General features: G+C 40.6%; 1 protein-coding gene across 10 annotated transcripts in view; it reads right to left on the bottom strand.

Moving 5' to 3' along the window:
- Window positions 1–15339, bottom strand: part of MECOM (MDS1 and EVI1 complex locus) — a 123450-nt gene that overhangs the window by 78092 nt on the left and 30019 nt on the right. For all 10 annotated transcript variants that reach the window (XM_086944322.1, XM_086944323.1, XM_086944321.1 and 7 more), the window contains exons 3-5: window positions 3006–3108; window positions 1895–2111; window positions 157–304 (exon numbers count right to left, since the gene is read on the bottom strand). In XM_086944322.1, the coding sequence (XP_086800448.1) occupies window positions 157–304; window positions 1895–2111; window positions 3006–3054 (414 nt within the window). In that variant the 5' untranslated portion in view covers window positions 3055–3108. The remainder of the gene's footprint in view (window positions 1–156; window positions 305–1894; window positions 2112–3005; window positions 3109–15339) is intronic.

Raw genomic sequence — 15339 nt, 5'->3', positions numbered from 1 at the left:
TCAACTGCTAAGATGTGGCTAAACTCCTACTGAGCCAGCTTTCCACTGGCTACCACTGCCTTGCAAAATAGCACCGACATCCCCAAAAACACACAGACGTGAAGCTTCATGTAATGAGCACTGAATGAAAGTCTTTAGCTGGTAAATTGACTTTACCTTTGCACAGTTTTCACATTCGTAGTGCTTTCCGCTGTCGTGCGACATCTGATGCCGAATCAAATTGGACTTCCAGTTGAAGGCTTTGGGGCACTGGTCGCACTTGTACTCCCGCTCTTCGGTGTGCGACAGCATGTGCTTCTCCAGGCTGTGAACAAATGATGTTGCTTGGTTAGGACATTGAATCTGTTGGAATAAATCAGCAATCCCATCAATTTACAATACATCAGGAAGAACAGTAGACACCCATTAGCATAGGATATAGATTATTTCGCAAACCTTTTCCCTACAGTGTGACTGTGTGCACGTTTTTGTGCACATGTTCATCTTTTCAGAAAGGAAATAAAGACTCTCTCTCCGCCCCTGTATACTTTTAGGTACAGCATTGTGTAAAGATTCCTTTTTTTCTTACTCAGTATTGTAAACCATTCCTAAAGAACTGCTTTAACGTGGAATACTGCCCCAGTAACAATATTCACTGCCAGTTGCGGTTCCTCCGCTAACATGGAGGAGCGTCGCTCCACTGCTGCTGTGCAGCAGGAAAAGAAAAGAAAAATAAAATAACACAATTTTATCATTTTATTATTCTGTGATGCGGCTGCATGAGGGCAGGCCTGCTCTGCTGACAGAGCCGGGAGGAGTTGTGGGCACCCTAAAGTGAGCATGATGCTTTGACCAGCCCTCGTGGGCTGGCCAAACAGTCATGCGCACTTTAGCATTTTTTCCAAGCAGGCTGCATTACATCCTGCATGGAGGGCATCCCAGTCCGAGTGCCTAACCACAGTGCTCAGAACCAATCACACGCTGCATTGCAGCATTGTGATCGGCTCAGGCGAGCCTGGCTACTTCCTGTTCGGCAGACGAGAGACGACATGGGACAGAGCGCCGAGGAGGTAAGTGAATAATTCTTTTTTAGATTTTAGATTATACTGCCTTATCCCCCAAATCTGTGTTGGCCGGCACGGTTTATTGATTACATTTTCATATATTAGAACTTAGAAACACCTACACCTGCAGTAAAAATGCACACAGTAAGGTGCAGAGACAAAGCAACAAAAGAAAAGTAGTTGCTGAAAATTTGTAGGGGGAAAGTGGATAAATAATCTACAGCATCGATTGGTGCTGTAGTCTGTCAATCAATGCATGCTTGCACCCTCTCTGTGCACCAATGTAGAAGGTCACTGACAGAATCGGGTAGGACAGCTACATCGAGACTCAATGACCTTAAAAAACCCTTTAAATTTGCATCTGGCGAGCCCACTAAAATCATGAGTACTTTCACCAGGTCAGTTTATACTACATATAAACAGTTTAAAAAAAAAAAAAATTGACACAGATCTGAAGAACATAATATGGTGTGAAAAACAGGTCATCACTTCATTGTTTAATTGGAAGTAGGAGCTATTTAAAAATTAAATCAAGTACTTAAAAATTTAAATTGCAAGCCAATTGTAATTAATGTCTTTAAATACCAATCATCAAGCTGGAAATTACTTTACTCCAATGTACATTTTGACATAATGTCTGGGAAGGTGTTTCAGTTAGACACAACTTGTTGTATGTGTCTAGTCACTGTTATTTATTATTTTAATAATGACCTTTTTCAAATTACGTTTTCAAATAAAGTAAAATGTATACAAGGCAATGAAAAAATAATAACATTCAAAATGAAATACTACTGATCTGCAAGTATTTGATGCTTTTAATTTGTAAATGTCTGGCTGAGAGCCATCCCAACCTTTGTAGATCCGGGAACACTTGGTCACACTCTTTGCACTCTTGGCCGTCATGCATATCGAGGAGGTCGCTTTCATCGTCCAGCTTTTCCTCAAAGCTATCGTCGCCCATAGAAAAAGCGGAGTGAGGCATCATACAGGAAAACTTCTGGTGATCCACAAGTTCAGCTTTGGACTCGAATAACTCATCACACTCCACGCAACGATACTGCCGCTCTTCTGTAAGAAAACAGTGCATTTGTGGATTAGAATATAGGTCGCGTCAACACAATGTTGAAAAGGTGTGTTCAGTATAGGTCCATGAATGCCAGATCACATTTTTAGGATAACCACTAACTTTGTGCACGAGACAAATTGCGGGTCAAAAAATTTATTTTAGGTCGATCCCCTGAAAATTTGACGCGGATCCTGCCATTCTGGTACATGAAAGGCGTTCCAATTGTAACGATTTTAGAGAAAATTTTAGATTGGGTCATTATCAAAATTACGGCTTCTTTTGGGTATCTCTAATGGTGGCAGCTACTGAGCTAGCGAAAGAATCGGAGTAGAAGAGGAAGGAAGGTAAACATATTTTATCAACATACTTGAAAAGACATCTCAGCAGATGGAGTCACAACTCTAAAAAACACAAACTATAATCACTTTGTTTTTCTTAATCTGTCATTGCACTTTCATCGTGGCTGCTGATTTCGAAGAGTTATTTCAGAAATCTCAAACTTTATATCCCCAACTCATTTATTTCTTGCTTTCAAGGAAATGTGCATAAACGTTGACCCCAAAATGCCCAACCAGAAATAAAAAGGTCTCACTTCTTCGCTCACAGAGGTGATAAATGACCCGATTCACAAAATAATTACAGTAACTTACTCCTGGAGCACTACTGAATACCAGGAGTAAAAAATCAAGATTTTGAGAAGAGTACGTGTGACATACTCCTGGAGGACTTCTCATTTATCAATGAATTGATGGGAGTAAGACCGTATTCGTGTAGCATGAAACTGCTAAAATACCACAAATGTACCATTGCATGGAGTTTTTGCCTATGGTTGTTCTTCAAGTCTGTCTGGTGCTGAGTTTGGTTACAAGGGAAGGCAGCCTGCCCAAAACACTAACCGTGAATATCCGGAGCCATAATTTCATGTGGGAAATTTTCACTCTTCATGTAGAGTAGCAGCTCCTCTCCAGGCTCAATATCCGCTACAACCTTGTAGAATACCTAAAGGAAAACATACCTTTTATTAAAGATAAATGCATGACAAGGTGCAGGCAAAAGTTCCTGGCAAAATACACTGCAAACCAGGGCAGGGGCCTCTCGCCATTTTGTACACTTTCCTTACTGTGGGATTATTTGCACAGAGGTAGTCGGTTAAAAAGTAAGCAGTGGGTTTTGCCAGATGATAGAACAGATCCAAATAAATCCCCCTTTTAAGGTTGCAAACTGTAAAGGATCTCTTTATTTTGTATATGTGTTTTCGCTGTGAGTATATAAATAAAAAAAATAAAAAGATTTTTTTAAAAAAAGAAGAAGAACAGATCCAAATTTAAATAAAGTGATGTATGGCCCACACTAAAATTTGGCAGCATTATAGCTTACATGTTTGGCAAAGTTCAAGTACAGTTTTCAAACAGCAAGCAAAGAAAAGGTAGAAAATGGGAGTCCGCTTTTGTCTGTGTAAACATGTTTGGGCCACTTTGTAAATTTAGATGAATGGGGTTACAAACAATGAGGGTTAGACCAGGAGAAAGTTTATTCTGCCAAAAGGATGGCGAGAGGAGATCCATAGCTGAAGATAGTCATGCAATGTCCATGAATTCACCAACACACATGCACGCGCGCACACACACCACCCCCAGTATGGAGGGGAAATTTATGGTATATATATATTAGGTGCTGGGTTATGCACTGCCAAGGAAAGTATAAATAGCCTAAAAGCCCCAACCACACAATTTTAAATGTGTAATGACACTTGATAAAGCACTAGTCCGATATCCCACCACGTCCTAAACCAACAAGAGCCACCAGTGGCGCAATTCTTGTCATCTTCATAGATATCCTTCACCCATGTACCGGAACCCTCATTCGCTTGCCCATCTCAAGAGATCACAACTCTAGAGTTAACTTGGGGTGCTATTTGCACATCCGCAGCATGTGGTAATGGCGGAGTTCACAATTACGTGTGTACAAAAAGAGGGTATCCCCGACTAGAGTTCCTAATTCGGGATAAATCAAACAATTGAGAATACGATAAATTAGGAACAGGTTGAATTATGGACTTAGACTGACATTAGACAACAGAAAATGTATCTTAACCAAAATTTGGGTACAAAAATATTTGTTCTTTATTAACACAGAATCCATTATTGGATCGCCCTCGGGACCGCCGGAAAAGATTTTGCTGTAACGGACCTCAGGAGCCACTCATTAAACAAACATTGGCAACGTCGATAAGTCTAGTTCTCACTGGTTTGTCTGTTCATTTTGTTTTATATACAAGTATAGGGCTAGGCCTGGGCGGTAAATTCCGTTACGTCTGCGGAATTTGGGTAATTTCGCATTCCGCGGAGAACGCAAAATTGCCCAAAATTCTGCGTTCCGCGACTTAGCGAATTTTTTTGCGTGTTTGCGTTCTCAAATGTGTGTTTGCAAGATATTTCCCCCCCCGAGCACGCAAACAGCCATTGTGAACAGTAAAAAATCGTGAACAAGCAATTCAGCGTGTTCGCGGAATCTCTCCGTGTTTGGAGATTTTTCACTGTTTCGCAGAGATTTGCGGAATGCGATTATGCAAATTCCGCCCACCCCTATACAGGGCACAAAAATGAAAAACGAGATGGAGCCACCCAAGCAAGGCTGCCTTCTGCTTGGAATATTTTTTAAATTAAAAAGCATTGACTGAGGTGGCAACTTTATTAGTGTTTTCTAAACGACAATCCTTCCAGCTTTAACATTCATTTTGGTATTATTAGTGGTGGTAGTATTTGCCAATGAGACGAGAACATATCATCACCAAAAGAGGCACTCCAATTACAAGCAGCTACAATTTCACAGTGTAATTTCAACACTTTGGTAAAGAAACTTTAAACATGAAAAAGGAAATAAAACCATCATCTAATCGAGCACCCACGGGCAAGTAAAATAAATAGCCAACATTTAAAGTTAATATAAAAAACAATAAAAATAATGCAGACTTAAAACCAGCTTTGCCTTTGTAGGCATGTGAACGATGTGCACAGGCTTTGCACTGTCACTCAAAGTTCAGGGAGCCAGTGGGCAAAGTGGGTAGGCCCAGTGCCCTATTCAGTATGCGGTACAAAAGGGGGTGGTAATGGACGGAGCATCTGAACCAATCAAACACTCACACCCAGTCAAAAGATCTGGGTTTAATCCATCACCGTTCTTTAGCACACTCTGCCACCCCAGTTCAGACATGGCCATATGCAAATCAGTCTGACCCTGAGCCTCATGGGAACAGTCCAGCCCGAACTGCCAAACCATGCCTTCCCTGGACCAGAAACAAGCTTCCGAGGACCGGTTTCTGGCATTCCAGCCGTCTTCAGCCCGGCGTGCTTGAATCCAGTGACAAAGTGAGCAAGGGACATATAGCCATGTCTGAACTGGGATGGCAGAGTGGGCTAAAGAACGGTGATGGATTAAACCCAGATCTTTTGACTGGGTGTGAGTGTTTGATTGATTCAGATGCTCCGTCCATCACCAACCCCTTTTGTACCGCTATTCAGTATGCAGCAAGCAGGCAGAAGCAAAATGTGAATGACAGTTTAATAGACCAATGGTTGAAGCTCACTGAACAAAAGCCCCTCTCAATTGGTATATTTAGTATAAATAAAAAATTTTTTAAAAAAAACACACACAATAGTCTGGTGAGAGAGCTAAAGCTGCATCAAAGTTCAGACCTAAAAAAAAGTGGTACTATTTTGTAGTGTGTTAATAGTGGAGACGCCTGGGAGTAAAACAACCAATCTAATCTGAAACAAATCAATCAATAAGGGTCAAATCTGTTTTCCTGAAAAATGCCATTTGATACCAACACGGAATACAGAAGACGGTACCAACTACGCACGGGTTGTCACTTTTCATTCAAAATTTTTTGCACCCAACAACAAATTATAAGAGCTTTGTGCGCCACCATTAAAACCTTACAACACCTTTGGCGAAACAACCCCACCCAGTTTATCTGATACCACAAATAAAAATCGCCATGGCCTTCTCATAAAGCAATGAATTTCTAATATTAGTGAGTGGCATCTGGCTGTTGACCAGTGGGCATTAGCAAAACAGTAAAAGAAGATACTCAGAATTAGGAACTTTTATTTTTGGGTTTAACTTTTGTAAAGTTTTTTGGGTCTCCAGAGAGAACTTGTACTCTTGGGTTTTCTAGGGGCAGAAACTCTTCTATCATTCAGAGGCTGTAGGTGAAGACGCACAGACACATTCAGTGATCTTTGGAGAATCATGTGGTAATGTTGGGAGTATGTATGAAGTGAGAGCAGTTTCCAGAGTGAGGGCATCAGATGTGTTGTGCCTCCTCTTTATGGCACTCATTCAGTCTTTTTCAGAAAGAGAAGATGTAGGGGTGCTGGCCTTGTGTGTGGGAGTACAGAATTAGAATCAGGACCACTGAAATTAAGCAATTCGGCAACCATTGTGTTTTAAGCAGAAGCATACGTTTACCACATTTGCCACATAATCCATCTGCTGCACAATTGTCATATCAACCAAAAAAAAAAGGAAAATGTTTCAGCTTTAAAATGATATAACATAACCAAAAAGAATGCCACGTGGTGCTGTTCAGTAGCAAGCCCTTTGCAAAATTTTAATACGGTCACCTTTCAGTTGAGGAGGATTGCTGTATTCAGTGGGTACTGATCTGGTGAAAGTTTGGCCCAAGCAAAGTAAATGTGTGTTAAAATGGAAAAACAGAAAAATGTACTTCCTTACATTGTGCCACAGTATTCCGCATAACATGCATTTTCTTGCTGTGTAATTTAGTTAACCCTGCCGCATAGTTTCGCCCGCATTGACGATTTTGTCTACTGGCCCTATCAATACTGTAATAAATGGCACTGCAAAACTTAGCAAAATGTAACGATCAAACTGTTACAGCACAAGTATTCCGCATAGAAAGCTATTCTGTTCTCTTCACTTCTTAAAATTGTGGAGTTTTTTTAGGTTCTCGATTTCATGCAAAAAGACTAAAGAGGGGACTTAAAAAAAATAGAGCAACATACCTAAAACGAACACACAATTAAGCACGTCACTTAAAGGAAAACACTATTATTAGTTTTATCATAGGACCTCGTTTTGATGTCAATGATGACGCAGCGATTCGGAGCCCCAAGTTATGCAACGGGGCAGATAAAAAAAACATTTTAGTTGAGAATACCAGAACGTTGAAGGTGCAGCAATAAAATAAAGGGTAAAAACAACCCGCCACTCTTTGCAGAAGAAACACCGTAATTATCTATATAGTGGGATTTCTACATGGGGGAACCCAACCATTTGCTACCACATCATAACGTTCTAAACAGAAAGCAGATGCACTCAAAAGGTCGGTTACCCAAAGAGAAGTACTAGAACATATAACTATAACTAAGTTGTTGGGAGAAAAAAAGTACTATATCAAATGAAAACTGCCACTAATGAAGGGTAAAAGAGTGCTTGTAACAATTTGGAATACCCCACACGTCATTTTTTCAAAATTAAAACCAATGAAAGTAAACAACTTTTTTGTATGAGTTATCCAAATCGGACTAATGTACATTTCGTTTTGTCTAACCCCTTATTCGGGTCTTAGCGAGAATATCACTGGCTCCGGTGCAAGCCTGCAAAGAGCCCCACTAACTGCAGGTGGGTAGAAAAATACATCAATAAATAGAATTCAGCGAGCCCCTTCAGGCCTCTGGGCCTCGGTGACGCTGCGCCTGCTGCACCTTTGATAGCTGTAGGATTGTAGTTTCAGTTGGGAACGTGTAAGTTCTAACACATGGGCTGATACCTATCGAGTCTGCATATAGTTCTATTAGGCAGTGTATTTAACCACCAAGGGAATTCCATTTCTTACCTGTCAATAGTACCCTACTCCCCTGGTCTGGTCAAAGGGGTCCCTCTCTAAAAACAATGTTTTTTTATACCTTTGATAGCTAAGCCATTCCCATTACACACATTATTTGTCTCAAGACAGTAAGTGACCAATTTTGGGATAGCACAGGCGTCCCTCCATTGGCTACACGAGTACTGAAAGAATAGCCTTCCCCAAGGGTGCAATACTCCCCTCTACCAGCAGATGCCCTCAAAGTACAAGCTTTTATCGCCGCACAAAGCCAAACCCCCGACAACCGATCTCCAAATACCTATAAATAACTTTAATTAGCATTCTTCTGGGGCGTACTCTACCTCCCCCTCTTTCAAGTCAGTTTATGCTGGTTTTAAAAACAATCATTTCACTGCCTGCCGTTCATAAACTGGCCATTATGCAAAGACGGGCACAGGGAAGCGGTGTTCTTGCTAGACAAACTGAGCTCATCCCAGCATTGTCTCCTAAAAGACACCGAGTTCTCCCAGAGGCTTCGCGCTGTTTGCCGAGTGATGACGTGCGCGCAGGTACACAGCCCTGGGCCCCTCCCTCCCTTTATGATTTCACTCTGTAGAGCCTTAATGCTAACTTGGAATGTGTTCTCTAACACGTGTTAGACTTGGGCCCGCGTGTCTCTTTACTTTCCCGCCCTCCTTTTTATGGGCCCCTCTTTGAACCTCGGTGCTAACCGGCGCTGCGCGGAACTGAAGCAGCGCATCACTTCCCATTCGTTCATTGGCACTCCTGCTGCGCGTTTGACGCCGCTTTCTCACTTCCCCGTTGAAACAATGGGCCTCTCTGCTCGACACTTGGAACCGACGCTCCTTGGCAGCCCGCGGAGGTTTCACGTACCGGCTTCCTTTCCAGAAACATGTTGACATTCGAATTGTGACTTTATAGAACTTTGCCATGGTTTCTCGGAAACCGTGAGGTGAGAGACGCGATATACCCTCCTAGACTTAAATCCTGTCCTAGCTGTTCATTGGAGCACCTGCTGGGGAAATCATTAGAGGGTACGTAGAAACTTACAAAAAACACGTGTGCCACTAACTAGCTACATTCATATAGCGCCTAACAACTTAAGGGCTGAAAGGCTACGAAGTATCAATAACACGGATAAAGATTATCGTGGCCTACGGAGATTTTGATTTACAATACTATATATATATATATATATATACATACACACACATATATACATATAGGAGGTGTGTGAACAAGAGTACTTGGTACTCGAAACGCGTCGCTTGGAAGGTTAACAATAAAAATAACATTTTGCCTGAAGCCGTGGGGTCCGTCTCTTCTTTCGCCACGTTCCGTGGAGGTCTGAGGAATTGGTATACACACACACATATATATACACATATACATATACACAGACACACACAAATATACACACATACATAAATATATACACACATACATAAATATATACACACATATATACACATCAATATATACACACATATACACACATATACATAAATATATACACACATATATACACATCAATATATACACACATACATACACACATTATACACACACACACATACACACACACGTGTCCTCATTGGAGCACTCATTCACATCCAAAGTGGACTACGCCTCCACAGTGTAGAACAAAGTTTTTCAGGCGCCATATCTGTGTATTATTAATGCTACGAGCAGTTCCACGTACTTTTATTTCATGACATGTACATTCCAAACCTCGATAGGCAATGAGGTTCATCCATACAAAAATACGTGAAGAATGTCCGGCTGCTTGTAACCCGCCTTAAGAGTACCGCAAGGTAGGTGGAGTTGGTGGTTACCTTGCATGAACCTCCACGGTTGGTAGCAATACAACAGCATACGTGCACTCCCCGAGATGAATGTGAAGGAGGGCAGGACTCATTGCAAGAACACAAAGGTGCACAGGATTGCATTATGTGGTTAGGACGAGTGGTGTGAACCAGATTGCAGTGCTTTGAAGGGGCACTGCAACAACTTGGAAAGCACTGTTCCGAGGGGCATATGTATGAACTCGTTAGGAGAATAACCCTCACACAGAACTGACTGAACTGGCCATAAAAGTAATTACAAAGAGCATGACATTCTTCAGGTATTTTTTTTTCAATAAACTTCATTGCCTATCGAGGTTTGGAATGTACATTTCATGAAAGGAGCTAAAAATACGTAAAACTGGCCATAGCATTAATACCATACTGATAGGGCGCCTGAAAAACTATTATACACGGTGAAGGCACAATTTTCTTTTGTGGTGAACGAGCGCTCCGATGAGGACAGATGTACGCGCTTACATTCAGCCCGGTTCGTGCACTGTGTATTATGCAAATATTGAGAACGGCAGTCCAGCCGAAACGTGTCTATTTGCTGTAAATAAATCTTTGGAGATACCAAGAACCCGTGAGTGCCTACTGTGCTTTTGGATAGTATACGTGAGGCCACCCTCATGATTTAGGACACCCGCCATAAGAGTTCGGCAAGGTTGGTGGAGCGGAGATCCATCGATCTATTTTTTATATTAAAAAAAAAAAAATTCCCCTGGGATTCCTTCGCCTCCTGTGTGAAGTTTCTCGATGAAAGTCACAGTGAAAGTCACGGCACCACAGCAAGGTATTAATTTAAAATCCGATTTATTTCCACACCATTGTGCAAAGTGAGCAAAGATAGGACGGCCTATGCGTTTCGGCTACCACTAGCCTTCTACATTTATATACATATATATATATATAGCTCTACACAGAACCCATCGATCGCTTAGGCACAGAGCAACTCTTAATACATTTACAACATTCTAGCGGGCCACATTTCAGGAGACAGTACCTTCCATCAGGGAAATGCAGAGGTAGATGGTTGCGACTGGACTCTTGCTAGAATCAAGTCACTACTTCTGCAAGGCCCTCCTACCACTACTGGCAGGTGGAAAGGACTCATTTTTATTGGGGAGGCCCATGTAACCCAAGTCCATCCCCCCTTACTTTGGTAATAATTAAAGATTAGGCATAACTTTGATGGGGGCAGCAGGAAAAGGGCCTGTACACTGGTTGCACATTTAAATAAGCTCTAGTGGTTTCTCCCTATGTGATTAGATTGAGCCTTCATCAGGGCCAAGGGTTTGCTCTGCACTAATGGGGATCTTCATTCATCTGGTTTGAAGCTCAGCATAATTCCTTACGATTAACGTAAACAAAAGTGAAAAGTCGATAGTCGCATAATTATTGGCATTGCTGATTTTAATACTTTATTATACCATTCCATAAACTTTGTTGTGCCCGACTGGATGGATAACTTTAATGGGGCTGTTGCTGAGCCATTTGTGAAGGGGAGAATAGAGTCTCAGATGCTCTACTGGGAAGAAATAGGCCAGATATCTATCAAGGTAATCGCTTGATCAGTTAGCTTTGCATACTAACTTTTCACCAGACTCATGTATTCTTAATAATCCTTCAGGCACCAATGCATGTTTGATTGACCAGTCGTTCTACAATGTTCATTATCATCACTGCAAAACTCTGTAGGTATCGTGTGACGTTCCCACCATCGCCAAGCACCTCTTAAAGAGGGCTCACAAAATGTAATGCTTAGGACTTCACAATATTTAAACCAATAAGTAACAACACCTAAAAGCAAAACATAACATACTAGAATCAATAAATATTACATTCATAGTTGTTTGAATCGTGGATGAGAGTAATATGATAGGTAATCTCATCTGTAAATTTGTAATTTTAAATCCAGCTGTCTAATCAATTGGAAAGTCATGAACGTTGCATTTGGTGTCAGAAGTATGGTTTGCACGACTGTTGTGGGAATTAAGAATTGAGGCGCTAACCATAACTTGCAAATTTCAGTGTTTTTCAGTTCATCTCAATCAAAAATGCAACTTTTTTTTACTTGCTTTAAAAAAAAACATACTTTAAGATGTTATAGCCAAAACTAACCATAACTTAACCTTATTTATTTCAGTGAATATATATGAACGCATGCATACAGAAACCTAAATGCTTTGCAGCGGTGTTAGGCAGCAACATAATTCTCCACAGTATCTTCATGATTCCTGGAAAAGATCAAAGGAAGCCTCAGGTGTCCCACCAACACTCAAACATATTTAGGCTCTGATTAAAATGGCCGAAATACTGCCCTCCAAAGAGAACTCTGAAAGAAGAGTACATCTAATAGACTAGAGAAATTCGTAGTTTCCTGAAATCTGCGGTAAAGGCCAGGGCCTGCCTTGATGAAATGTTGGTAATGGTTAGGGTTTATCTTTACTTTGACAACACACACATATATATATATACACACACACACACACATACATACATATACACACATACATATACACACATATATACATACATACATATACACACATACATATACACACACATATATACATACATACACATATATATATATTTTTATTTTTATTTATTTTATTTTATTTTTTTATTAGACAAGGCCTTGGGACACATCCCTTCAATTTTTTAAAATGTTTAATTGAGGGTTATGAGAATATGTATTTAACTTTGTACCTCAAGCTTTGGATTATTGCAGTCTCTTGCAGAGTGTAAGATCATTGTGTGATTAATTGTACAGTTATTTTATGACTCTTTACGTACTGATAACTTTTATGGTTTTATATGCTGAAACCGAATAAAATTGATTGATTGATTGGCTAGAGAAATTAAAAAAACAATAAATGCCTAAAAAGTGTATTTATGGCCCAGTAATGTTTTATATTTTGGGTTATGGCAGTTTCGTGCCCAACAGTGAACCTCCACATAACAAGCCGCAAATAAAACTAAGTAATTTTGTTAGGTCCACACCACCACCAAGACTGCAGGCAGACAAAGGTAGCTGTGCAGTACTCGACTCTAAATGTGTATTACACATCCGAACATTTCACATTGGGACAAAGCTGTAATGCTGTGGTCAGTCATTAGACCATACATTTTGCTATCAATCCACCAGTGCATCAGAGACTTTCCCTTTCAACTGGACCAAGGAAAAGCAACTGGAAGACCAGACAATCTATTACATTTGCTTTCTAAGGCAAGCAAGTTGTGGGGTGAAATATCACAAACACGAATGGGGGCGGAGAGGAAAGGGAACCGCACTGATGAACACGATTGGGTGAAGCGAGAACTACCACACATCAACGTTCACAAACTACCTATATCCCCCCACTCCCATATTGTTTCTTCATTCAGTCTGACTAATACACATTCTACATACACAGTACAGTGCGTCTCTAAAAATTCTACCCTGCCTTCAAGAACAGAATATATATTAATAACTCTTCCATGTAACCTAAAGGATATAGACAAGATGGTTGCTCCTTCAAGCATTGGCCAAATAACAGATTAAACATGTTCTTTCCTGCACATCTACTGCACGTACCTATACACAGTGTGTACAAAACAGACCTCCCCACCTCACCGGGACTAGTAAATGCACCGGGTGGGTTACTTCCAGTCTTTGCCATGATGGAGTATACATGAAAAATATTTACGCGGTTGATCGCGACGACTCTACAGATTGGACGTGAGCCAGCTGCATATTTGCGAATGAAATGTACACGGTCAAGCAATTGCATTCTCTGGGGTGGAGGCAGGGCAGCGATGGAAAACAGGTGTAACATATCTTGGAGGTACATTCAATGCAACCCATAACACTCAATATTATCACTGAGATATGCCAGTCCATCTGCTTTAATTACCACCCTCCCTTCCCGCTGCTCAGTGCCCGTGTTCAATATTACTTTAAGTCTGCACAAGCAAACTGTTTCCTAAAAATACTTTTACTACACTCCGTATTACGGACTCCCTTTTCTATCTCTCAGTCCTTTCCGACCAAGCACTTGAGCTTTGACTGAAAATTGATGGATCAACCCTGCCCTCTGCTCCAGACGACCACTGCATCAGAGCCTCTGTTGAGTATGAACCATGCTCTCAGCCTGCAACAGTTTCAATTGGTTTAAGCAAACAGTAGCTAAGAAAATCTTGAATCAACAGATTCCCTTTTTCCTACCATCTTTGCATAGCCACCGGATTTGCAGTGAGGAGCTTTTTTCAGAGAATTTGAGAATTTTTTATCTTTCAAAATTATTGTTTTCTTGTGTTTCTTTATTATGATGTAAATGGGAGAGTAAAACACTTGGTCAAAATACAATTCATAAGATATGAATTAAGAAAAGTATCTAAATATTCAATGTCTGCAGAAGTTATGAAAAAAAGAAAATACGCACCAAAAATCAGGGACAAATAGACTGCTTGCGATCATGATCATTACTTTCCCAACTTGATTCACCAAGAGTAAACAAGGTGAGAGTCCAGGGGTCAAATCAAGGTTAAACTGAACCTGTGATCACATCTCCCAATTAAAGGATTCATCCTCCATATAAGACACCCTCTTAGCTCTTGCACTCGTGAAATTGCGTCAACCTTGATTTCAGAGTTCAAAGTTTGACTTTTCTTTACTGAACTTAAATGATCTATCTATTATAATTACACACTTGCTTTAATGAAATATTTCTTGAGAACTTGTTACAATTGAATTTCCTCTGTTCTTCTGGTGAAACAGTTCGGTGTTCAATCCAACATAGTAATTAATGGGATTAGCTTTTTGGGCTTTTCACACTATTTATGCAATAACAAAGATCAGATTTCGAATGTATGAGTAAAGAAGTAAACAACCCCAAAAAAATAGATTTAAAATATCTGATTAAACACAAAAAGGCATTAAAGAGAAAGGGAGGTGGAAGAGACATCTGAAGGGCTGTGTCGGCACTTAGTGCATCTATACTACAAACACTGGAACAAGACAGTTTGAGAGAGAGATTCACAGGGTAATACGGCAGCAAATTCAAGGCACTGTGAGCTCTGCTCAAGGGTGCCAATAGCTAGACCACAACGCTATCTCAATCCCCCCGCTGAAGTGGTTTCAGATTCCAATGTGATGTTCAATGAAATTCTTTTATAGTCATCAGGCCTCCATGGGTCTATGCATGAGCCATACTTTCCTCAAATGGTTTGTCTTCAGTTTCATACCTCATCAGGTTCATGCTGTCATCATCAATTATGTCACATCACTGATTACCATTCCTGAATTGGTCGCTCAGGGGATATACCATGGAAAGGTTGCCCTCAAGGTTACATTGTTCCAGAGTGATTTCAATTTGTCACTTCAAGCAAATAAACAGAACACACTAAGGTGTCTTTGAGGTATGCATATGCCCATCTAGACATGTAATTTGAATCTGAATCTAGCTGTTCTTGATGTAAGCTGCCAGAGGAAGCGCCCCTTTCCATTTTCTGTTAATCAAAAAATGGTGTGCTGTCATATCCTAG

The sequence above is a fragment of the Lissotriton vulgaris genome, chromosome 11 (genome assembly GCF_964263255.1).
Source record: "Lissotriton vulgaris chromosome 11, aLisVul1.2, whole genome shotgun sequence".
In the NCBI taxonomy this organism is placed as follows: Eukaryota; Metazoa; Chordata; class Amphibia; order Caudata; family Salamandridae; genus Lissotriton; species Lissotriton vulgaris.
The sequence above is the reverse complement of the archived record's forward strand: the minus strand, read 5'-3'. Positions and strand labels throughout refer to the sequence as shown.